Source organism: Hippopotamus amphibius, chromosome 16 (genome assembly GCF_030028045.1).
Source record: "Hippopotamus amphibius kiboko isolate mHipAmp2 chromosome 16, mHipAmp2.hap2, whole genome shotgun sequence".
Classification (NCBI taxonomy): Eukaryota; Metazoa; Chordata; class Mammalia; order Artiodactyla; family Hippopotamidae; genus Hippopotamus; species Hippopotamus amphibius.
The window spans coordinates 47605203-47629685 of record NC_080201.1 but is presented as its reverse complement, the minus strand read 5'-3'; the positions used below and the strand labels follow the sequence as shown (position 1 = coordinate 47629685).

The window sequence follows — 24483 nt, the reverse complement described above, 5'->3', positions numbered from 1 at the left end:
TCTGCCTCCTGACATGCTGAGTAAAATGTCGATTCTGATTTTCAGATTCAGCTTCCCTCTAGGGGTCAACACTACCAGCCAGGCTGGGTGGGGGTGGCGGGGTGTGCTAAGCCATGGTCAACAGACACATTGAGGTATTCTCTTGGTTTTGTCTTAGCATCAGGCTTTATTTACTGTTGACTCCAAAGCTGCAAAAACACAGGAGCAGAGTTAAGAGCTAAGTGAAGCATGAGAGATTAAGAAGAAAAAAGTAGTTTAGGAAAATGCCTTATGACGAAAATCTTTATAGAGAATGTTTTCCTAATGTTCTTCCTACTGGTTAAGTGGAAGCATTTTTTTTTTTCTTTTTGGCCGTGCCGTGCAGCTTGTGGGATCTTAGTTCCCTGACCAGGGACTGAACCCATGTCCTTGGCAGTGAAAGCAGAGTCCTAACCACTGGACCACCAGAGAATTCCCTGAAGGCAATTTTAAAATAGTGTACAAACATCTGGTGCAATTTCTTAGCAAATTTAGTATATAACATCCTTTTTAAAAAGGGGGTGGGGAAACTTCATATTAGAAAAGCCTAAAACTCATGTATTTAAGTCATGGTCATTCCTCCAAGACAGCTAATAAAAGATACACAGTGGACGTCCTAGATGGCACAGTGGATAAGAATCCGCCTGCCAATGCAGGGGACACAGGTTCAATCCCTGCCCCAGGAAGATACCACATGCCATGGAGCAACTAAGCCCGTGCGCCACAACTACTGAGCCTGTGCCCTAGGGCCTGTGAGCCACAACTATTGAGCCCACATGCCACAACTACTGAAGCTCATGCGCCTAGAGCCCGTGCTCCACAAGAGAAGCCACTGTAATGAGAAGCCCGTGCACTGCAACAAAGAGTAGCCCCGGCTCACCGCAACTAAAGAAAGCCCATGTGCAGCAATGAATACCCAACATAGCCAATAAATAAATAAATAAATTTATTTATTAAAAAAAAAAAGATACACACTAATGTTGTGGCATTTAACTGAGCTTAAGAGTTTTTATTTTTTGGCGTGTGGCATCCAGGATCTTAGTTCTCCGACCAGGGATCACACCCATGCTCCCTGCATTGGAAGCTTGGAGCCTTAACCACTGAACCACCAGGGAAGTCCTTAAGAGCTTTTTAAAAAGCAGTTTAAAAAGTCAACCTCAAATGCTGTATTGCTAATGTTCACCATTGAAGAAAATCTTAAAACACTATTTGTATCAAGTTACATTGCGATGAAAGACTAAATAAAGTATCTTCAGGAAGGATTGGTTTACACAATAGAATTCTGCCCAGAGTCTGAACCATTTTTTTCATACCCATCCCATCCTCTCCACTTTTGTAATAGAAACAGTAACTTGATGGGGAGAATCCCTTCACAACATACGCTATATGCTTCAAATCTAACAATTTTGTCAATTATACCTCGAGCTGGAAAAAACAAAAAAGGGTGTGTTTGTCAAAACAGGGAGAGACTGCCAATGCAGAGGTCACGGGTTCGATCCCAGCTCCAGGAAGATCCCACATGCCGCGGAGCAACTAAGCCCGTGTGCCAAAAAAAAAAAAAAAAGAAGTACTATATAAAACAGGGAGAGAAAAGAAATAATCTGCGGGTTAAAACTGAGATCCAGGTGTTGGCATTTAACTCAAATTGTGAACGTTCTGGGAAGTCGAATGGTTTTCTCTTTTCAAAAAGAAATAATCAAAAGCTTTACTTTTAATGCATATGCTGTTCCCATGGAAATTTACAGGACAAGAAAATGGTCATTCCAAGTCAGTTTATCTGAAAAAAGACAAATTATATGAAGCCTGTGTGTGTATCCTCATTTACCTAAATGTTCTTAAAAATCCCTAAGCTCAAATGATATGTCACAAAATAGTGTTAGAAACATGAAGATAGACCACATAGCATACACTACACCATGTAAAAATAAATTACAACAGATTTGGATTATGCTGTCATTTTTAATTTTAATAAAATAGATAATTTCATACTACATAGAGAGCAAGTCCATCCACTCATTGATAAAATTTTAGAAATATTTTCTATAAAAAGTTTAGTAGTTGATTGGGAATGAATCCATTAGAACATGATTTCTATAAGTACAGTGTTCCCATCCTCACCCCCATTCTTACTAATTTTGAGAAAATTTAAAAATACAGAAAAGTACAAAAAATAAGACAAGCTATCCATATACCACAATCCAGAATTAACCAGTATTTCAATATATTTCTTGTAGTCTTTTTTTAAAGAGAAATGGATGTTTATATATAAAACTGAAGTCCCCTCTAACCAATCCCCCCCTCCCCCACACGCATTCCCTTCCCTCCTCCACTCTTCACAGGCAACCACTATCAAGAGTTTGGTCTGTATCCTTCCAATCCATTTCAAAAACATTTAAAAAACATACATACATATATGTATCCATTACCAATATATATAGCACTGAAATTTTGTGAGAGAAGTTTTAATTCAAATTTACAAAATGTCATCGTATTATCTGTCGTTCTGCAATTTTATCTTTCCCCCCAACATGATTTTTGAGATCTTTCTCTGTAATACATATAGATCTCATTTATTACATTTTACAGCTATACAGTATTCCATCATACGTATTTTCCATTTTGTTCCTGATGGGCATTTAAGTTGTTTCCAATTTATGACTACTACAATCATGCTACAGTAAACAGCCTGATACATATTTCCCGAGCATACAAACTCAGAGTAGAATTGTTAGGTATTTTTCAATTTGCTATAAGGAATGTTTCCCAACTCCCAAAGTCATAACCATTTTAGTATACAGCTTTTTCATATTCCTGTTTTTAATCTAATCCCCTTGGATCTTACCTTTGTGTATAGTTCATTATCTTTTTTCCCCTGGAGAACAAATTACCTCCAAATCATCTTTTAAATAGTCCCATTATCTTCTCATCTCCTGATGCAATTTCTGTATTATAAATTCTAATAAATGCATAGGTGTTTCCAGAATCTCTTCTGCTAAATCAATACCATAAAAGTCTCTTCCTAATACTTACAACTTTTATTACATTGTTGAAAATCTCCAGATCCATGCAGACAGCAAGGTAATAAACACGTTTTCCATTCCCAATTTTAGTGGAAATGCAGTGAAAGTTTCAGCATTACCTTTGCTATATGTTTTTTTATTGGACACAAAGGACTTTTGTTATACAAATGTCTTTCTCTTCATGATGAATTCTCAGATGTCCTTTAAGTTTTTAGCTTTTGTTTCTCTCATTTGTGATGCTTTCCTTCAGAATGATTATTTCTGATATGTTATGAGGTGTAAATTCCTGATGAACACCTTTCATGATATCCACAGGTTTCGTTGTTGTTTTGCTTTGGCCGTGCCCTGTGGCATATAGGATCTTAGTTCCCCAACCAGATTGTACCTGCACCCTCTGCAGTGGAAATACAGAGTCTTAACCACTGGACCACCGGGGAAGTCCTGATGACCACAGGTTTTTAATGAGTATGAATTTTCTGGTGTCTAATGTGGTGTGACTTCTGGCTGAAAGCTTTCCCACATTCACTACATTGATAAGGCTTCTTACCTGTATGTATTCTTAAATGTAGAGCAAGGGTTGAGAATTGAGAGAAAGCTTTCCCACACTCATTACAACCATAGGGCTTCTCACCTGTATGGCTTCTCACATGCACCGTAAGAGATGAACTTTGAGAGAAGGCTTTCCCACATACGTTGCACTCATAAGGTTTATCACCTGAATGAATTCTCACATGTACAATAAGTGACGTTCGCTGAGAGAAGGCTTTTCCACATTCATTACATTCATAAGGTTTCTCTCCAGTGTGAATATTCTGATGTTTTATGAGGTACTTCTTCTGACCAAAGGCTGTTCCACATTCACTACACTTAAAGGGTTTTTCTCCAATATGAATTTTCTCATGCTCAGTAAGGTTTGATTTGCCACTGAAGGTTTTCCCACACTCCTTACATACAAAGGGCTTCTCTCCTGTGTGAGTTCTCTGGTGTCTGATGAGGTTTGACTTCTGAATGAAAGCTTTCCCACAATCCTTACACTCAAAAGGTTTCTCTCCAGTGTGAATTTTCTGATGGGTAAGAAGGTTTTCCTTCTGGCTGAAAGACTTTCCACATTCATTACATTCAAAAAGCTTCTCTCCAGTATGGGTGTTCTGATGTTTAATGACATACTGCTTTTGGCTGAATGCTTTTCCACATTCATTACATTCAAAAGGTTTCTCTCTATTATGAAAATGCTCATGCTCAGTGAGAGTTGATTTGTGGCTGAAGACTTTCCCACATACCTTACAGGCAAAGGGGTTCTCCCCACTACAAATTCTCTGCTGACTGAGGTGTGACATCTGAATGGAAACTTTCCCACATTCACAAGATTTCTCTCCAGTATGAATTTTCTGATGAATGAGAATTTACTTTTGGCTGAAGGTATTTCCACATTTCTTACATTCGCAGGGCTTCTCTGTGTATGACCTTTCAAATGCAGAGTAAGAGATAAGGTTCAAGAGAAAACTTTATCATACTCAGTACATTCAAAGCTTTCTCTTCAACTCTAAATTTTCTAATGCTCAATGAAGTTTTGTTACATTCACTGGTTTCTCTCCAGTATGAATTTTCTTGTACTCAATGAAATCTGTCATCTAGCTAAAGGCTTTTCAATATTCTTTAGGAGCACAGGGTTTCTCTCAAGGCTGACTTCTACAGTTAATGAGGTGCAGCATGGGAGTGAAAGTTTTCCCACATTCAGTAAATTCATAGGTTTTCTCTCAGTATGAATGCTCTGATAGCATATGGGGTTCAAAATTTTTTAAATGAAGGCATTTCCACACTTATTTACACCTAAAGGGGGTTATTACCATAAGGAGTAAGCTATGGCAGGATTTCCAAATTAATTAAATTGATGATGCTTTCCTACACAACTAAGTCTAAATTGTGTTTCAAACTCTTTCTAGGTTAAGTTGAAAAAGATGTTGCCTTAAAAGATACAAGGTTTGAGATCATAGGAAGTATTTTTCCAATTTTCTTATATTCACTGCTTTTTTTCCTCAGTCTGTACTTTATTTGAGCTGGATGCAACTTGCCTCCCAAGTCTTGTTGCCTCTCTATCTGCTCATCATCTTCTCAGGCTTCTTCTAAAATGGAGTACAAAGAATCATCATTTAAAGGAATGAATGTATGAAGTGCTTAGAACTGTGGCTGGCACATGGTAAGCACTCAAATGTTAGCTTTATGTTATCATCATTATTTATGAATTTTCCAATCACTAGTAATAAAATTTCAGACTGTGCTTTGGGGGATGAACTCTGGTAGCCCACCTCAACAGTATGAAAGAATCCTCATGACCAATGTCTCCAACTAAATTTTGAGAAAGAAATCCTTATAGAAATTAATATTCGTATGCACATAAAGCTTAGATTACCCTTGAAAAATAATATATCTTATTTCATCATCCAGCAAATTAAATGTGACACAAAATGAGAAATTAACAAACAGGATAAAGAGAGGACCACATAAAGTTGAGAAAGTCTACCTGGGATTCCTAAGAAATGGAAAGGAAAAATCAACTGCTTCCTTCTAAAACTCCATTAAAATGACAAGAAAAGGGAAAATGGTACAAACTCACAAGAAAAAAGAATATGATAAGGAGACATCAATACACACAGGTATTAACAAAATTTTTGATAACATAAAGTACATAGAAGATTTTCAACACACAGAAGAGCTAAGTTCAAATAACATAAAGGTACTCCAGAAGAGGATGCTGATGTCAAGCAAGCCAATTTGTGTCACAAAATATCAGAAAGACTCAGGAAATGAAGGGAAATCAAGTATCTCAAAAGTAGGAATGATGGATTGTTTGTTGGGAAAGAAAACAAAAAAAAGACTGAGTTGCAGCTGGACCTCTACTGTCAATCAGCAGGACCAAGGACCACTCCTTTGTAAGAAATGGAAGTTATTCTTTGCAGAAATTTAATCAGAGAAGATCTAGTCTCAGTGACACTCAAGAAATGAGATGACAGGTGCTATACTGAAATCAATGGGATCTATATGTAATATGGTGAGACCTCCAGTTCCATTATGCAGCTGATGCCAAAAAATTTTGACAACCTGTGAGCAGGATATGAAAGGATCCTTTTCTGGACTGTTGCTTGTTGTCTTTATTTTTTTTTTTTTTTGCTGAAACAAAGTACCCGGCCACACCGGAGTTCATGAGAGTAAGGCAGTATAACACTTCTGCAGGAGGAGACCCTGAGTCCATGAGGCATTCTACCACCAAAGCCTAGATGACCAGAAGCACCCAGGCACAAAAGAGCTTACTTTTTAGTGAATCACTCTTAAATGTGACTCTGCAGCCACACACATTAAAGGAACCCCACTAATATGAAAGATCAACACTGAGAGAAAAAAGACATTCTAAGGAAATAAAGGTATAAGGCACAGCAAACAACAAAACCCTAAAACCAATCACAGATAGTTATGTTTTATCAGTGAAACAATAAAAGGATTCTGTAAACAAGAAACAAAGAAAAATCCTTTAGAAATTAAGACGCGGGGTAGGGGGAAGGTAAGGTAGACTGTATTACCATTCACAGGGTCTCCTTAGTGCATAAGTGTTATTTTGCTAATATTAGCACAGGCGACAAGTGTCATTTCCTGGTAGAAGTTATTTTTCTATTTGGAGGGGGAGGGGGCACACCTCAGCTTGCAGGATCTTAGCTCCCCAACCAGGCATCCAACCAGGGCCCCCAGCAGTGAAATCGCAGAGTCCTAACCACTGGAACACCAGGGAATTCCCTCACTAGACTTCTTTTTTCTTTCTTCTTTTTTTTTTTGGCCACACTATGCAGCACGTAGGATCTTAGTTCCCCAACCTAAGGATCCAACTCCTGTGCCCTGCAATGGAAGTTAGGAGTATTAATCACTGGACCACCAAGGAAGTCCTCTCTAGATTTCTTAAAAGGCCCACTTGGTAACCTGCACAATGAATAATAAAGATGCATACCTAGACACATCACTGTGACATTTCAAAACAGATAAGAGGCCACAAATGCTTTCAGAAAAGAGAGCACATATCACTCCAAGAAAAAGGAATCAGAATAAAATTTCCCAACAGAAAGACAGGAAGCTAGAAACAAAATTCTGAGAGTAAAATTTTAAGCTTAGCCAATCTAATGAGATAGTCAAATAAAGGTATTTTTCAGATATGCAAATGCCCAAAAATGCACCTTTTCTCCCAACATGCTAGAATATGTGTTCCACCAAAATTAGTAGACAGAGAAGTCAACAGATACAGAATCCAAAAAAGAGGGGATGCATAGGGGAAAAAAATGAAGAAAATTTCTATGATAATGGTGATGAAAAGCTACAAGGTAAGAGCTATCAAGTCAGAATACAGCCAGTCGAGACTGAAGTAGTAGGCAAAAATTCTAGAAGTAATATCTCTAAGGGGAAAAATGGAAAGAGATTTCCCAATGCATTTGGCCATGTGGAAACTAGTATTGAGAGGGCTTTGAACTATTCTGAAGAAAGTCCAAGGGAGTCTATGCTAGATATAGGAAACCAAACATGGAAAAGCACTGGGGCAAATCATTTAAGTTGTGAGCTAAAACTAGCCACTTTGCTCATGAAGCTCCATTTCTTACTTTATTTCATGGACCACCATTAATCTGCTTTAAATAAATTACTAAATGCCTTACAAAGTATGGTTATTAAGACTTGCGAAGTGTTTGCCAGGAACTTTCTTCAGACAGAACAAAGTAAGACATTATCTCAAGGAAAATAACCGAAAGTATTTGTTGCCAATGACAGAATTAGTTTTCAAACAAAAATTAGAATTTTGGAAAGTACATATATCCTCCACTATGAGACTGATAGCCTCCCAATACTTAAAAAACTTTTCTAATGAGGTTGTTGATAACAAAATATGATGTTTTGATATTGTATAATGAGATATGTCAACATTTGAAAGATCTGTGTAATTCAACTGACCAACAGATGATGTTACAAAATCACATATGGGTAAGAGATCCATCCAAAGTTTAAGATAAACCAATGGATTTTATGTAAGAAAACAAAAAAATGTGTTTCAAATTTCACATTGCAGCTAATCTTTAAAAAAAATCACTTGTCAAGTGTTGGTATGGTACCAAGGAATAGTCACAATTATCTGAAAAAGCTACTAAAATACTTCTCCCTTTTCTAACTACATCTGTATGAAGTCACAATTTTTTAATATTCCTCAACCAAAACAACAGGTTACAACAGCAGAAACGAGAATCTGCTACTTCTATTAAGCCAGACAATAAAGATATTTACAAACATGCAAAATAATGCCCACTCTTTTCACTAAACCTTTCTTTTAGAAAATTGTTCTTTATTAAGAAATGTAATTTAAGTTTATATGTAATGGGATTATTTTTTTTTTCAATTAACACATGTTTTTTAAAGTTTCTCAGTTTTATGTTAAATAAGGTAAATATCACAAAAGACCACATAATAAACCAAAGCTCTTTGCAGGTCCTCAAGTTTTAGGACTGTAAATTTTATTGCTAATGGGTGTTGTAGTGATGCAAATGTGATAACAGTAATGACTGCACAACTTTGTGAACATACTAAAAACTACTGAACTGTATAATCTAAAAGGGTAGATTTTGTTACGTGAATTGTATCTTAAAAAGGTGTTACTAAAAAAAAAAAAAAAAAAAAAAGAATGTGAAGAGTTCCTAAGATCAAGAAGTTTGAGAACTGATGCTCAAAACATTTCTCATTATTCATTCAACAAATACCCTCTTCTTTCCTTACTATGTGCCTGGCACAGTTCTGAGCTCCAGAGATAAACAGTACTGAATAAAACTGACAAAATTTTCTGCACCCATCAAGTTTACATTCTAGTGGAGCGAGACAGGATGGTTTGTTAAAAAGTTTTAAATGCTATGGGAAAAAGTAAGGGAAGGGATAGTTTCAATTTCATATGGAACAGCCTCTGAGAAGGCAGGATTCAAAACATGAAGAAAGAGTGATCCTTACAGATATCGGGAGAAGAGCATTCTACGCAGTAGTTAAGTAAGTTCAGAGGCCCTGAGGAAAAGCCTGCCAAGCATGTTAGGTATGCAATCAATGAGTCACAATTATGCATATTATGTTTCTAATGTCCTTTGGCTTAGCCTGACCCCCTCCCATTTTTTACACTTCTTAGAATCTATAGACTTCCCTGGTGGCGCAGTAGTTAAGAATCCACCTGCCAATTCAGGGGACACGGGTTAGATCCCTGTGTTGGGAAGATCCCACATGATGTGGAGCAACTAAGCCCGTGACCCACAACTACTGAGCCCATGTGCTGCAACTAGTGAAGCCCAACTCTGCAAAGAAGAGTAGCCCCTGCTCGCCACAACTAAAGAAAGCCAGCGTGAAGCAATGAAGACCCAAAACGCAGCCCAAAACCATAAATAATTTAAAAAAAAAGAATCTTATAGAACCTCCTGGAAGCAGCTCCAGTAACATGCTCCTAAAAACACCTCTCCAATCTTGTCTCTTACTTCTAAACATCTTTCTCTTAACTTCTAATCACAATCACATTCACTTTTCTTAAAATAAGTGTTTTATATGAAATATTTTTAAACCCAAATCTGTATGTAGCCAAGTCTTAACATGCTAACTATAATCTGAGATGCTGAACTGCAGTAACAGCGCTACTCTTTTCTTTGGATGGCTGACAGTATTTTTTAAATACAGGGGGCAATATCAAGGAGGAGAAAAGGAGGGGAGGACAGTTTAAAGACTAAAAAGACAACCAAATTCAAAGTTTAAACCTTGACTGGATACTGGCATTAAAAAAAAAAGCTACAGGGGACTTCCTAGGTGGTGCAGTGGGTAAGAATCTGCCTGCCAATGCAAGGTACACAGGTTCGAGCCCTGGTCTGGGAAGATCCCACATGGCTGTGGAGCAACTAAACCTGTGCGCCACAACTACTGAGCCTTTGCTCTAGAGCCCGTGAACCACAACTACTAAGGCCCACATACCTAGAGCCTGTGCTCTGCAACAAGTGAAACCACCGCACTGAGAAGCCCTCACACAGCAACGAAGAGCAGCCCCTGCTCTCCACAACTAGAGAATGCCTGTGCGCAGCATTTACAAAGACCCAACGCAGCCAATAAATAAATAAATTTATTTTTAAAAAAAAATTTTTTACACTATAGAGGGAGTTCCCCGGTGGTCTAGTGGTTAGGATTTAGTGCTTTCACTGCTGTGGCCTAGGTTCAATCCCTGGTTGGGGAACTGAGATCCTGCAATGTGCCAAGCAAGAAAAAACAAAAAAAACAAAACAAACAAAAAATAACCAACTATAGAAGGTATTTTGGAGATAACTGGGGAATCTAAACATGGACTATTACATAATATGATATTAGCACATTATGACTAATCATCTAAGGTGTGATAATGGCATTTATGTTTATTTATATTATGCTATATATAGGAATGCCATTATTTTTAGAAAATGCATACTTAATTTTTTAGGAGTGAAGTGTCATGCTGCCTCAGTGCACACAATACACATGCACTGGGATAGATAAATCAAACATGGCAAAATACTAATTACTGAATCTATGTGGTGGGTATACAGGAGATCGCTGTACTCTTCTTTCAATGTTTTTTAGTGCTTGAAGATGTTGAGAATTGACAAAAAAACAAACCTTCCATAACAATAATTCAGATTATTTAATAAGTTACCACATGTGTAATCAAAACTGCAGAGAGAAAGAATAAAACATGGTCCTTCCTTTCAACAAGTTCATAAGATATATTCCAGACATAAAAACAAAAAACACGTTAAGATGATATTTACTGAGGAATTTTGAATTTCTGTGGAAAATGTGAAGTAGGATGGACAGAGGGGAGATTAAAAAAAAGAGAGAAGTAACAGGTTTAAATAAGCAGGAACTGAATAGGTAGGGCATTTTATAATCAAAGGTCAAGATTCAAATAATTCTATAGAAAGGAAATATGTTCTGATTTATATTCACATGGTTAAATATGGCCTCTCTTGATTAGAGCAAAGTATATCTTTTAAAAGGTTTGACTGACCATATCACAAGCACTATAAGAAAAGAAATAATTCAAACCTAATTTGAAAATGGTCTGAAGTAACATCTGGACCTGAAATAATGAGCTGAAATCTTTAATTTGGGTAGGATATTAATGATTTCACCATCTGACACAATGAAAATGAAGTCAATTGGACAGCTGTTCTATCCTGTAAACAGGTAAAATCATGGTGGGCTAGACAAAAAGGCTGAAGGCGCCAAAATAAACACTGATATTTCTAGAAAGAGTTACTTCTAACTTCAAAATAAATGAATCATTCTCTGGGAATTAATTTATAAAGGGAAAGAAGAAAGGCAGAATGCAGAGTTCCAGAAGCCACTTCCCAGGAAGAGGATTGGGGGGCGGGGGGGGGGGGAGGATGGAAGGGAGCAAAAGATGAGAAAATACTTAACACAGATAAGCAACATCAGGCCATTAAAGCACCAATCAAGGTGAAGCGGGAGAGAATTCCTAGAGGAGTGACTCAAACATAACATAAATAGATGCTTTCTTCTAAAATGATAAAGACATCTCTGCTCACTTTACATCTGTGAAGGAGAAAGATAGGGAAAAAAAAAGGGAAAACTGCATTGTTGATAAGAGTAGGAAGTAGCTATAATTCTAATGTCTCATGAGGAAAGGATATGAGTGGACAGCTGCCATTGGTGTTTTCAGGGAGAGCTCTCAGGCACAATACTCTCCAAAAATAAAAGGCATAGCCTCACAGGCCATTATCACCACCTCCTTGTTTCTAACCACAGAATCTAGGAATGCAGGCTGGGTGCCAGAGACTTGGTGGACACACCGGCATCCCTGAGTGATAAGAAAAGTAGGACTGAGCAAGGAAACGCAGAGACACCATCACTGAATAAAGCAGCTTATTAGTATATCAGAACAGAAGTCATCACAATTTTCTGTCTCCCTAAATTCCTGACTTGTGTATCCAACTGCCTACCTGAATATGCACGTAGATGATGGATCAGTAGATATGTCGCAATTAACAAGTCCAAAAGAAAAGTGTTGACCTGTCTCCCAAAATTCCTTAAGTTTTCCTATCTTAGTAAATGGTAATTCATCCTCTTTCAGTTGGTCATCAACGACTCTTCTTTCTCTCATAACCAACATAAAATCAGTCAATCCTGTCAGCTGTTCCTTTAAAATATCTTAAGAATCTGACTGCTTGTCACTAAGTACAACTACTACCTAGATTACTGCAGTAGTCTCCCATTAATCCCCTAGACTTGGCCCCCTATACCATATTTTCTTTGTAGCAGCCAAACTGTAATTCTGATCTTTTCACTCCTCACCTCAAAACCCATTTTCCCCCCAAATATTTCATTTTTATTAGAATTTTTTTTGGTGGTAGAGCATATTACGATCTCAAAGAAAAGCAGTTCTATCTGCCAAGGAGAGAAGAACCAATGTTTAGAGAATGGTTATTAAGCACAGAAGAGTAGAGTGTAGAGTGACTCTTCCTCTATATATGTCAGCAAACTTGGATAGGCTCAGCTCTTAAACCCTGTCAATTTGGAAAGCATCTACTGGTGGCTTGTGCCACAATAAATAATTGATTACAGTATTTAACAATATTTATTGCTTGAATACTGGTTTCATACAATTTGGTGATTTACCTCAAAACCCTTTGATGGTCTCCCCAAATCACTCAGAATAAAGGCCAAAGTCTATGACTTGGCCTGCTGCCTAACCAAACCTACTCCTATTCCCTTTGCTTACTCTGCTCCAGCCCACTGCCCTGATTACTAATTTCTTGAACTGTGCGCTCCAGCCTCAGGGTTTTTAAGACGTTCTGTTCCTTTTGGCTGAATGCTCTTCCACCAAATACTGCATGCCCCACTCTCATACTCTTAAACATCATCCTCTTAATAAGACCTTTCCCTGACCAACTTCTTTAAAATTATAACCCCTAACTGGCCCTCTCTATGCCAGTTTTCCTTTCTTTACTCTTCTCCATAGGACTCACCACCATCTGACAGAATATAGCTTTTATCTATTTATTCATAGTCTGTCTTCCCCAATTAGAATATAAGCTTCAAGAGGGAGGAGTTTTTGACTTCTCTGATCACTGACATTTCCCTAGTAACTGAACTGGTGCCAAATACAAATCACTAAGTAAATACTTATTGAATATATGGATATACCATGTTTGTAGAAATGTAAACTAGCTTACTTCCTTTGGGAACAACGTGCCTTTTTCTATCAAATCTATAAATAAATGTAACTTTGACCCAGCATTTCCACTTAGAGTACATTATGATGTAACTATATCTGCATATCTCTGCTAAGCAATATAAACAAGTATATGCACTTGCACCTTCAACTGCATAAGCCTGGAAACAACCTAAATGTCCATTAGTAGGAGCTAGGTTAAACAAATTAAGTGTTAACAGAGAAAAAAAGAAAACTACGCACACAATAGAATACATACCAACATTCACATGAAAAGGAAAACCGAGGGCTTATATATATTCATATTTGCAGCACAGATGCATAATATATGCTGGTTTATTCGTAGGCTACCTCAAGAAGGATACATGTGAAACTCTTAAAAGTGCCTGCATCTTTGAAAAAGAACTATAGGACTGAGGGTCAGAAAAGGAGACTTTCTCATTGTATACCTTGATGTTCGAAAATTTTTACAAATTTATGTATTATATTTTAAAAACAAATACAGACTCATACACCCATTCATACATAAATGTACATATAGCAGAAAGGCAGAAATGATTTCTAAGGCAAAAACTTTTGAAAGAGGTACATGGAGGCAGAAGAGAAGAGAGGGAGGCAGGAGTTTGCTGATGTATAATGGGGGAGCTGGATAAGACAACAGGAAGTGTGATTACAGATGTAAAATATGCTGAGGCATTTAACCACTGAAAGAATGAGAGAAACTGGTAAGCAATAAAAAGGAACCTAAGTATCAGATGATATGTAAAGACTTAAGACATATAAATAATGCACAAGGAAAGGAGTCTATACATATCAGGGCTATGAGACTGAGGGTATCATGAAAAAGAATCACACAGAGGCAGTAAGAATGAACTGCAAAGTGCTGACATGCAGAATAAAGATAAGAGGGGCACCTGGCCCTCTAGAATCTGATTAAAGGAGCAGACTACTGAAAGAAAAAATGATGACTGGAAATGTCCTTCAGGTTCCGAAAGAACTCATACCAAGTGACACTCTAAGACTAGGGCCTGTAAGAAAACATCCTTAAAAGCATTTCAGAGGTGGCAATGCTGACCGAACAACTATGACCTTCCTGGTGTGATGCACTCACCTGGACAAATTTCCTTTCCACTTCTTTCTCCACCATCCAGAGTTCGTCTTCTTGCTTCAACAGAGGATCACATACAGCCTGGTCAGCTTATAACCTGCTATTGGGGAAACGACACAGCACTAGAATGTTAATGCTGGAGCCAAAGTTCTGTCCTAGAACTCAGACTGAGCCCTGGGGCCTCCTGGCCTTCTGAAGGATGAGGAACATGCAGTCTCCAGGAATGCACAAGGAAGCGACCCTGTGAAAAAGAACAAAGTAATGACTTTTTGTCTTAGAGATTAAAGCACACACAGCTATATGAGCAAAGGGACTATTTGGATCCTAAATTTCAAAGCCATACACTCATTAAACCACTTAAGGCTCCACACATCCAGAAATGGAGGAATAAAGAGGGAATTTACTTTGAGAATTTGACTTACATAGGAAAAGCTGTTCCTACCTTACACGACTGGCTGCTACTGTTCTCTAACTCCTACGTCAGTTCCTAAGTGGATTTTAACTGTGGCCCTTATTCCTGTATGAAATTCAATACTCATATCTATGACTATAACAACATACACCTATCAGAACTAAGTCACATGGATAAAGTTGTTCTTGCCAGTATTCAGGACTAAAACCTGAAAAAGTTTTCCTGGAGTCCTAATATTTACTTTGTTTGCAATATACTCTGAAAGAAACTACATATTAAAAACGTCCTATAAATATATGTTCATCCACACGTTCAAAAAAATGTTTTTAAGAACATTATTGGGACTTCTCAGGTGGCGCAGTGGTTAAGAATCTGCCTGCCAACGCAGGGGACATGAGTTTGATCTCGGCTCCAGGAAGATTCCACATGCTACGGAGCAACTAAGCCCGTGCACCACAACTATTGAGCCCATGTGCCGCAACTACTGAAGCCCGTGCACCTAGAGCCCATGCTCCACAACAGGAGAAGCCATGGCAATGAGGAGCCCAAACACCACAACAAAGAGTAGCCCCCCCTTGCCGCAACTAGAGAAAGCCCGTGTGTAGCAACAAAGACCCAACATGGCCAATAAATAAATAAATAAAAATAGATACATTAAAAAAAACATTATTGGGACAATGAAAAAAATCTGAACACGGACTTTGAATTAAACAATAATACTGACATTACATTTTCTGATTTTGATTACTGTACCATAGTTATGTATAAGAATGTCCTTGTTCTTAGAAAATTTATGCTGAAGTATTTACAGATAAAGGGAGCATGTATATAACTTAGTCTCAAATAGTTCAGAGAAAAAATTACATACATATTTGGAGAATGAGAAGGAAAAATAAACCAATAAAAAAGTAAATGATTGGTAAATTTGGGTAAAGGGTATATGAGACTTCTCTGTACATGTACCCTTCTCTAAAAAGGGTACACCCAATTTTTCTATAAAGTTGAAATCATTAGGGGGAAAAAAAAGCAAAATCCTAAAAAACATAAGTTACTACTTATACAGTCTACTATGTGTGCTGAAAAAGCTTGGTCACCAACTTGTACTGGGGTGTGGCAGATGGAAGGCTTAGAGCCTGATTTAAACAGTAATGTACACAGAGATAAACATGAGAGGGTGAGTTGCCTAGAAACAAGCTGCAGGAGGAAGGAGATTGTTTGATCTTCTGGACATTCAGAGTGTCAGGTTTCTGAGGATCATGTAGGCAAATATATCCATTGCGCAACTGCATAGATAAATGAGGAGCTCAGAATAGCCTAGAATGGAAATGGGCGTTTGTCAGTTGTCAGAATATCACTGCTGCTGAAGACAGGTGGAATGTTACTGCGACTGCTTACAGAGAACATACACAGTACATGAAAGACGGTCAAGGATGGAATCCTAGGAATACCAATGGTCAAAGAGACAAGAAAACGTTTCACAGGACCATGGTGGCTGCTTAGTTTCAATATTTTAAGTACTTCTCCTGAAAAACCACATAAAACATCAAGAATAATGGGGTAATGGGGAGAGGGGAGCAAGGGGACAAGCAGCTAACCCATATATTACATCTATAGTGAAACTAGTAGAATTTACGTTAACTCTAAATTATATGTAAGTGTGGCCCAAAAACCCAAAATAGCAGAAGTGGTACAGGAACCACAAGTGTGACAGGTACAGCAAGAAAGACTAGATAATGGTGAGAAGTCCCTGAGGTAACAGATCTCAGAAATAACTAGCAAATATTCATCCTCAGAATGAGGGGTTCACCCGGAGTGAGAAGTGTTGTAATCAATTCTAATAACGAACAAGACTAGCGACAAACAAACAAAAAACGACAAACCCCCAAACTCCATGTATCTCTACCAAAGGGAAACCCAAACAGGAGGCCTAAAGAGGAAGTTGCAAAGAAGCCTAGGAAGAACTGGGAATGCTGAGGGACACTCTAAGGACTTAAGGAGTTCAGAAATCTGCTAATATTTCCTTACAGAATGAGTAAGTTTTACCCTAAGAGGGAACTGATGAAAGCAAGACCTAGAACAGAAAGAGACTGGAAGGGAAGCAAAAAGAGCAGGCTTAAAAAGTACTTGAGAGTGGGGTGATCCCAGATTTAGCAATTTCTAAAGTAAATACATCATCCTGGAAGGCAAGTATTATGAAGATTTATGGGAAACAGAGAGATAGATATAGAGAGGTCTGCCTCAAACAGGTTAGGGTCATCTACCCAGAGAAGGTGTGGAAGCCTTTTGTCTTTAAACACTAGAAGGGGCATATAAGCTTTGAAGCACGGAATGCTACTGTGTTTCCTTTTTCACGGTACTTGTCTAGGAAAATCTACCTCGTGCAAACATGAGAAATACCAAATATTTTGTCTGTGTCCATACAAGGATGCTTTAAGAAAAACAGTGGCAATGAACAGCATAATTTTCCAACAGATAAACTCCCTGAAAATTGCTGCTGCAAGTAGATTAAAAATGAAACAATGTAACAAAATTATTTTTTAAAGACATAAAACCTTTAAGAAGCCAATAAGGATGCAGAGAATGGACTGGAGGACGGGGGTTGGGGAGGCGGGGGGGGGGGGGGAGCTTGGACAAAGTGAGAGAGTAGCATAGACATATATACACTACCAACTGTAAAATAGATAGCTAGTGGGAAGTTGCTGTATAACAAAGAGAGATCAACTCGATGATGGGTGATGCCTTAGAGGACCAGGACAGGGAGGGTAGGAGGGAGTCGCAGGAGGGAGGAGATATGGGGATTAATGTATAAATACAGCTGATTCACTTTGGTGTACCTCAAAAGCTGGTACAAGAGTGTAAAGCAATTATATTCCAATAAAGAGCTTAAAAAAAAAAAACTTTAAGAAGCAAAGAAAGCTATAAAAAGAACACAAAAGACAAACAGAGAAACTGAATTAAGAAAAGGCCACCCAAAAGGAGGAAATGGAAACAAAACAGAATAGGAATGGTCATCTTATTTTTATTCTGTTTGACTTTTTTAAAGACTGCAGTTATCAGAATTTACAGGGATTTTCATTTCCTTGATTAATGTGATCTTTCCTGGTTGTTGTATATGAGGCATAGCAGTGGTCTCAGCCTTAAACTTTCTGTTTCTAATCACATCCCCACAGACCCAGGCAGCATGGGTAATTTATACATATATAGATAAACAATCTATATCTGACCACAAAAGCCAGAACCTTATCTAACACAAAAACAATGAAGGCATTTCTATTAAACTCTAAATAAAGGATGCCCACTGCCTCATTTTTAAATATAACTATAAACAATAATTCAATAAGTTGGGGAATAAAATAAACTTCTAAAAATTAACAAGCTTTATATATACTACAGCAATGACTCCATTCATAACAGCAATATAGAAGATAAAGTATCTAGAAAAAAACAGTAAAGTGTCTAAAACCTATAAGAAGAAAATTTTAAAGCATTCTAGAAAATCCAAAAGGAAACAGGAACATATACAACACATATAGTGCATGTGTACAGGAATATTTAACATTATAAAGATCTAATGTCCCTTTCCCTAAATTATTTTACAAAATTTAGTGCAATATCAGTAACTCTCTCCTAGAACTAGACAAGCTGATTCTAAAGTTCACATAGAAGAATAAACAAGAAAAATTAGGAAACTGAAAAAGACAAGCAATAAGAAGAGACTAAGGACTTCCCTGGTGGTCCAGTGGGTAAGACTTCATGCTCCCAATGCAGGGGGCCTGGGTTCGATCCCTGTGTCAGGGAACTAGATCCTGCACGCCACAACTAAAAGTCTCCATGCCACAACTAAAGATCTTGCACACCACAACGAAGATCCCACGTGCCACAACTAAGACCCAGCACAGCCAAGATAAATAATAAACAACTATTTTTTAAAAGAGAGAGACTAGCTATATTAGACATTAAAACAAAATTCTAAAGCATCTATACTAAAAAGACAAATACTGGTTCATATAGGCTGGAAGACAGATGAGAATATGAAGTCCAAAAACAGACCAAATACATGAGAATTTAGTATATGATCAAAATGGAATCTTAAAATGTAGAGCTGAGGCCTTTTAATAAATGGTGTTGGAAGAACTGGGTAGCCTATCAGGAAAATATAAACCTGGATGCATACCCAAATATCATATGCCAAGATATGAAAACCCATAAAAATTATAACCTTGTAAAGATTTGGAAGTATAGGTGAAACTTGGAGTGGGAAAGGCTTTCTATGACAATAAATGAAAAGACTGATAAACTTAACTACATAAAAGCTTCCTGATTTCACATGGCTTAAAAAAAGAAACCACTGTGAATACTATCAAAACACAAATTTAAAACTTGAAAAAAACCTGCAACTCATTTCACATAGGGCTAACCTTTCTAATGTAATTTAATAGCTTCTAGAAGAAAGAGGCATCCTCTAGGAAAATGAGGAAAAGAATAATAACAGACAGTTTGCAGACATGTGACCCTCAAACATATGGAAGATATTCAACCTCAACCATAATAGAGATGTACATTAAACCTACACAGAGATACCAATTTTCACTCACACCTTTGGAAAAAATAAAATATTCAACACTACACTCTGATGGTAAGGTTCTAGGAGGAAAGGTGTTCTTGTATATTGCTAATAGAAATTAAAGTACTTAGCCTTATGAGCAATTTTACTTGTAGCAATCTACTTTAGAGATAATCTTGCATAAGTACAAAATGATACAGATGAAAAAATATTCATTACTGAAGAAACAGCAAAAGATTGGAAACCCAAATGACCAACAGCAGAATCAACTATGATACATGCACACAATGGCATCTTATTTATACGGCAGCTAAAAAGAAAAAATATATATAATGATTAAGAAAGGATATCTCCAGGACATACTGTTAAGTGAAGAAAGTGAGGAATACAGGTGTACATAGTACATCTTTTACAAAAGGATGATGGAGGATAGGAGGGAAGAATAAATATATACTAATGGCCCAACAAACAAAAAGTCCACTTGAAGGATAAAGAAATAAAAAAGCAAGAAACTCTACTTAACTGGGACAGAGAAGAATGTGATGGGGATGCGGAGCACAATGAGATATCTCTATGAGATATGGCTTTTGTTGAATCATAGCAATGCATTATTTACCTTTCATATAATCAAATTCATTTTTTAAAAACCAGTCCCTGAACTTGAAAACAAATTGAAACAAATGAACTCAACTGTACATTAACTTGGTAACATAATTCCTCAAAGAAAGAATTTATTTCAAACGACTTTTTAACAGAGGACTTCCTAACAGAGAATTTGGAGAACTTCCACTACAGGGCTTTAGCAGCATGCACTCTAAGAATAAAAATAGCTACAAAGAAAACTTTCACCTGATACAGTAATGTTTATGGTTACTACACTATCAACATTGTTATTTTAAAACCATTTTCTTTACAGTGCAAGATAAAGCAAATAAGCCCATACTTATAATATAACCTGTTCTAAAATTTTTACTATAAGATACAATTAGGAGCTAAGTATGAAATACAAATAAGAACTCATGATTTTTAAAAATAAGTTTTCTAGTTCTGTCCCTGAAATGGCCTTGAAACAATGTTACCTCTGCAGCAATAAGAACACCCAGTAACCAGATCTTGGTGTCCAATACCATTCTCCAGTAAAAGGAACCAGAGCTCCTTGGAGAAATGGCCAATTCCAAGTCTGGGAGGGAAGGTTGCAAGGTGGGCCTGGAGTGCAAGAAAGCTTTCAAAGTTAAATGGTGGCAAGTTAAAATGAGACAGGAGTTAGCATGAAGGAACATCCACGGACTAAAACTGATATGACTATCAGAAAGAAAACTAGTTGCAGTTATCAGAGCACAACTTTAAAATGATGCTTAAAGAAGAAAAAGCCAGGATAAATTGGACCCAACTTAAGGTAGCAATCAAATAAATATATTGTAAAAGGAATGAAAAAACGAGAAAATCATCACTTTGCAACCCTGAAGAAATTATTGATTCAGCTAAGGATTATTTATTGGTGTTAAAACCATTCATTAAATGATTGATGGGGATGGACATCTGTATGGTGCCAAATTATGAAACCATATAGATTACATTTTGGTCATAAAGGGGAAAACACAATCATTAACAGTAGACCAGACATATATTTCTCTCTTGATGTCATGCAACTTGAAGATTACCTCTGATGTAGTTTGACCCAAAATAAGTCACAATTAGTATTTTTTAAAAATATCATCAGAGGCTCTGAATTAAAACCATGAGAAAGTAACCATCATAGAAATTAAAGAACTTATCTCATTAAAGAGGCAGTGATGAGTTTCTAAAGACTGTAACTTGAACAAAGAACTCTAATTTCCTCATTCCAGTTATAAAAGGAAACATCAAAAAAAATGCTTTAAACACAAATTAAAAGAGCATCTACATATCTGAATCTTTCACAAATTTTTACCAGAAGCAGTATGAATGACTGTACTATTTCTGAGGAAATCTTTTTGTCCCTTTTTGTATTTCTTTTGAATTTTTATTTTATATTGGAGCATAGTTAACAATGATGTGTTAGTTACAGGTGTACAGCAAAGTGATTCAGTTATACCCACACAAGTATCCATTCTTTTTCAAGCCGAGTTCCATGTGCTACACAATAGGTCCCTGTTGGTTATCTATTCTAAATATACTAGTGTGTACATGTCAATTCCAAATTCCAATCCATGTCCCCCCACCCCGCACCCTTTCCCCCGTAACAAGTTCATTCTCTCTTTCTGTTTTGTAAATAAGTCCATTTGTACCATTTCTTTTTATTCCACCTATAAGCGATATCATATGTCTTTCTCTGTCTGACTTACTTCACTTAGTATAGTAATCTCCAGGTCCATCCATGTTGCTACAAATGGCATTATTTCTGAGGAAATATTATTTTGCAGAAAGTAACAATAGTACTACTTACAGTTTATCCAATACTTACTACTAAGTACTAACGCACTATTTTTAGAACTCCTCAATCTGCACAACTACCCTGTGAATCAGACACTATTATCTTCCCTATAATACCAGATGAGAAACTGAGGCACAAAATGTAAGTACTACCTGCCTAAGATCACCAAGGTACAAAGTGGCATAGGAAGGAGTCTAGCTCCATGGCCTATGTCCTCCTTCAAAAAAAAATTACTTTGACTTTTGAAATATATACTAAACTCATATAGTTAGGGGGAAAAAAACATAGAAAGCTATTTGCCTTTGTCCTATCTATGCCATTACTTCCACCTCCAAGAGAGGTAGCCACTTTTATTAGTTTCCTGTGGATCTTGTTTTTTAAAGGAAACAAATACAAGTATATATTCTTATCTCTCTCCTTTCTTACTACAAATGAAGCTATACTGTACATTATGCATCTTGCAATTTTCACTTAATACATTTCTGGAGTTATTTCAGTGTCTGTATATAGAAAGGTTCCTCCTCATCCTTTTATACAGCTGCAAATTATTCTGCTGTGTACATACACCATAATTTCATGGAACCAAGCTCCTACTGATGGTTATAAATTGTTTCTAATCTTTTCCCACGTGAAACACTGCTGCAATGAGCAACCTTGTATCTGTGTGACTTCATACAAATTCAGGTACATTTGTAGAATCAATTTCCATCTGTAAAATAATTAGGTCAAAAAGAAAATACATTTGTAGTTATCACACATACTGCTGAACTTCCCTTCATAGGCCTGCTTCGTGCTAATAACCACTTCTATTTTAATTTCTTAAGATTTAAAAATATTACTGTTGGGGGAATTCCCTGGTGGTCCAGCGGTTACGATTCTGCGCTTTCATCGCTGAGGGCGCAGGTTCCATCTCTGGTTAGGGAACTAACATTCTGCAAGCCGCGCCGGGAGCCCCCCCCCACCCCACCAAAAAAAAAAAAAAAAACATAAAAAGTAAAATGTTGCTGTCGGGCTCCTACCTCCCCACACCCCAACTGCTTTTCTTTTTCAGTTTTACTGGCTATTCCAGCTTGCCTATTTTTCCATACGAATTGCAGAATCAGCTTATCTAGGTCCAAAAAAAATCTGTGGATACTTTTATTGGGACATTAACAAATTTACTTAAAATTTGCACACTTCTTTATTATGTCTTCCTACTGAGAAACATTGTATATTTGTTCATATCTTATGTTAGGCCCTTTAGCAGTATTTCAAAACCCTTTCCCACTAGTTTTGCACATTTCTTAAGTTTATCCCTCAATTTAAAAAAAAACTGTTCCTGCAAATAATGGTTTTCTTCTATTATACCTTCTAACTGGCTGTTGTCTATTTGAAGGCTACTGGTTTGTAGATATTGATCTGGTACCCAATTATTTAAAATACGTGAAGGATAACTGTAGGAGGATTCTTTAGAAAAAATATCTTTGTTACTTCACAAAATCCAAACAACCTGGGAACACATCCACGCATTTAGGAGTTAGGATACCTAACTAGTCCAGACTCATGGATAAATTCTGAAGGAACTAAGTTTTTTTTCAAAGAACGGGTATAATGGTGCCGAACCTAGAACCCCAAATCCTTGACTCCCCAGTCTCTGGCCTTCTGTGCTATATAACACTGCTTCTCAAAATGTAACGCTGATATTTAAGACTTTACACCAGCTCTATTAAAGTACCCCAAAGATCAGGATATTTGAGACCGTTTGAAGCAGGCTCCCCCCAAACAAAAATTTCCTTTGAAATATTCTTGCTTGTTTTTAAAAACAAAAACACGGTGATTTGCATTCTACCCAATTAAAAAGAAACCCGCTTTCATACAAAAGTCCATTTTAAAATTATTTACCACTTAGCTTTTATCTCCCTTCAAATCTTCAAGTAAATAAGATGTTCCAGGAAGATGGCACCGTTATTATCAGCACTTTCGACAAGGGAAGTTCCGCTCGGATGTTATTCTCTCAATGCTGGTCTCCTACCTCTCTCTCTCTTAGAAGCAGCTATACACAACCCTGCACCCACGTTTCTCTCGCAATAATCTCAAACATCCGGTCAAACTTGCGGTCAAACTCAGGGTCACGCACGCTCGAACCCTCCTCAGAGGCCCCCACCCCCACCCTACATGTAGGCCAGAAGCTCTTAAACCCACTTTCCACCCTCGCGCCGCACCCCAATAGATCCAGAATCCTTCCCTTCAACCTCCCCGACCCCATGAGCCCAAGACGCCCACATCCCACCTCCTATTTTCGCGCCACGTGGACCCATGGGCCGGACTGACCCGCGGACAAAGACCAAAATGTCCACTCTGTGCGCTGCGCCTGCGCACTCCTAGGGCGAGCGAGCACTCCCAGAAACCTCCGCGACGCGGCCCGCACGGTCACCGTGGCCAAGCCTAGGCTGATATCTGATTACCTTCTATCCACAGCAACGCCGCTTTTCCGGCCTTGGACTACATTTCCCTTAAGGCTTTGCTCGTCGACACTCTCTGTCTCTCCGTCTGTCTTCCCACGCGAACTTGACGGCCTCTTCCTATGATTATGATGCTCTCAGGGTGAGTAGTTCTGCTTGGAGGAAGATCAGCTCCAGCCTGGTGCGAGGTTTGGAGCGGGAACCCCCTCTCTTTGAAGCCTCCCGAGGGCAGTGTCAAACGGGCCA

The 24483-nt window shown here is 37.6% G+C and overlaps 1 protein-coding gene across 5 annotated transcripts in view; it reads right to left on the bottom strand.

The window, feature by feature from the left end:
* Positions 1 to 1941: 1941 nt before the first annotated feature.
* Positions 1942 to 24483, bottom strand: part of ZNF146 (zinc finger protein 146) — a 58509-nt gene continuing 35967 nt past the window's right edge. The window contains exons 1-3 of one of the 5 annotated variants that reach the window (XM_057712542.1): positions 24241 to 24413; positions 14411 to 14648; positions 1942 to 5161 (exon numbers count right to left, since the gene is read on the bottom strand). In XM_057712542.1, the coding sequence (XP_057568525.1) occupies positions 3497 to 4375 (879 nt within the window). In that variant the 5' untranslated portion in view covers positions 4376 to 5161; positions 14411 to 14648; positions 24241 to 24413 and the 3' untranslated portion in view covers positions 1942 to 3496. The other 4 variants (XM_057712540.1, XM_057712544.1, XM_057712543.1 and 1 more) reach the window with 4 other exon arrangements.